At 41.7% G+C, this 1,517-nt stretch overlaps 1 protein-coding gene across 1 annotated transcript; it reads right to left on the reverse strand.

The window, feature by feature from the left end:
• Positions 1 to 325: 325 nt before the first annotated feature.
• On the reverse strand, positions 326 to 1,213 carry Pudp (pseudouridine 5'-phosphatase). Its single transcript, XM_021215100.1, has one exon. It carries the CDS (start codon positions 1,156 to 1,158, stop codon positions 460 to 462), a length of 699 nt encoding a protein of 232 aa, XP_021070759.1. The 5' UTR covers positions 1,159 to 1,213; the 3' UTR covers positions 326 to 459.
• Between the last annotated feature and the right edge of the window lie 304 nt (positions 1,214 to 1,517).

Consider the following 1,517-nt stretch of genomic DNA (forward strand, 5'->3'; position numbering starts at 1 on the left):
TCATATATGAATATGTAGTTTATATTTTCCAACTGTCAGTGTTCAGAAGGACTAAATGAAAAAGAAGAAAACATGATTTTTATTTGATTTGGGAAAATTATATACTTTATATATATGCATATATATCCATAAACACACACATGATACACATGCATAATCACACAGTGGTCATATTCATGTGTATTTAAACACGCATGTACACTCCCTTTACTGTATACCAAGTCAGCTTGACTTTAGATAGTAACTACAGATAGTCAGTCTGAGCTCTCATTTTCTTTCTATTGTCAAATGTAGAGCAAATCACAGAGGAGGCTGAATACATAACGGAACACATGACTTTATAACCTACAGTGACAAGAAAGGTTACAATTTGGATGCTGTTGATTTCCTTCAGCAACATGGGTCCTGAGCCAACCTTGGGTTACATGAGGCCCACAGCAGCACTGTCACCCTTCACCCTTACTCCTTAAAGGCAGGTAGACCAAACAGTTCAGGCTTGAAGTCATGGAGGGAACTCAGTACCAGGGTGGCTTTTTGCGTTAGGTCTGCACTCAGGTTTTCATGAGGTACCATGACGACCTGCATCCCACAGGTCACGGCTGCCTCCACTCCATTTGGAGAATCTTCAAAGACGAGGCAGTCTTTAGGATCAGGGGGAGGAGAGAACCTCTTGGCACAGGTTAGGAATATGTCTGTGTCTGGCTTGCCATTCTGTACTTCAGGATCATCCCCCAGAACTATGTGGTGAAATAGACCAAAGAATCCTGTGTGTCTACTGGTCTTTGTTCGGAAGGTAACGGTCTCGGAACTCGTGGCCAGGGCAAACGGTAAGCGATGTTTCTTCAGGTGGTGGATCAATTCCTCAGCTCCTGGCATGAATCCAGCTGTGTGCAACACCATCTGCAGCTTCTCTTTACTTTCTTCCAATAGTTCTTCTTTGGATATGGGTAAATTCAGGAACTCTACTATGATCTGGGCGGATTCTAGAGCCTTCTTCCCCATGACCAGGGACTTAACATCCCAGTTATATTTCTTCCCATAACGATTGCATATTTCTTCAAACACATCAGTATATAAATCTTCAGTATTCAGAATAAGTCCGTCCAGGTCAAATATCAGGTGTGTAACTGGTCGAAATTGGCGCACAGGAACCGCCATAATGGTAGTGGTGAAGGGGCAGGGTCAAAAGAGGAGCGCATGCCCAGATGATTGTCCTACATATGCGTGTTGTGGGCCTCTGTGACATATTTTCTACGGCATGCTGACAGTTCAAGAAGATAAGACTTCAGAGTCGTGAGCTCAACAAAATCAGCAGGTAAACACTGAACAAGAAACAAGAAAGAAAAGCAGTATTATACGGGATAAAGCTGAAACCATAAAGTTTTATTTATGAAATACAAACCTTGATCTTGTCTGTAATGGATTTAGGTGAGTGGTAGAAATGAATCCTTCTAGAATGAATGAGGAAGCAGATTTGGAAACGGAGAGAGAATGAATTGAAAACAAAACAAAACAAA

Source organism: Mus pahari, chromosome 15, assembly GCF_900095145.1.
Source record: "Mus pahari chromosome 15, PAHARI_EIJ_v1.1, whole genome shotgun sequence".
NCBI lineage: Eukaryota > Metazoa > Chordata > Mammalia > Rodentia > Muridae > Mus > Mus pahari.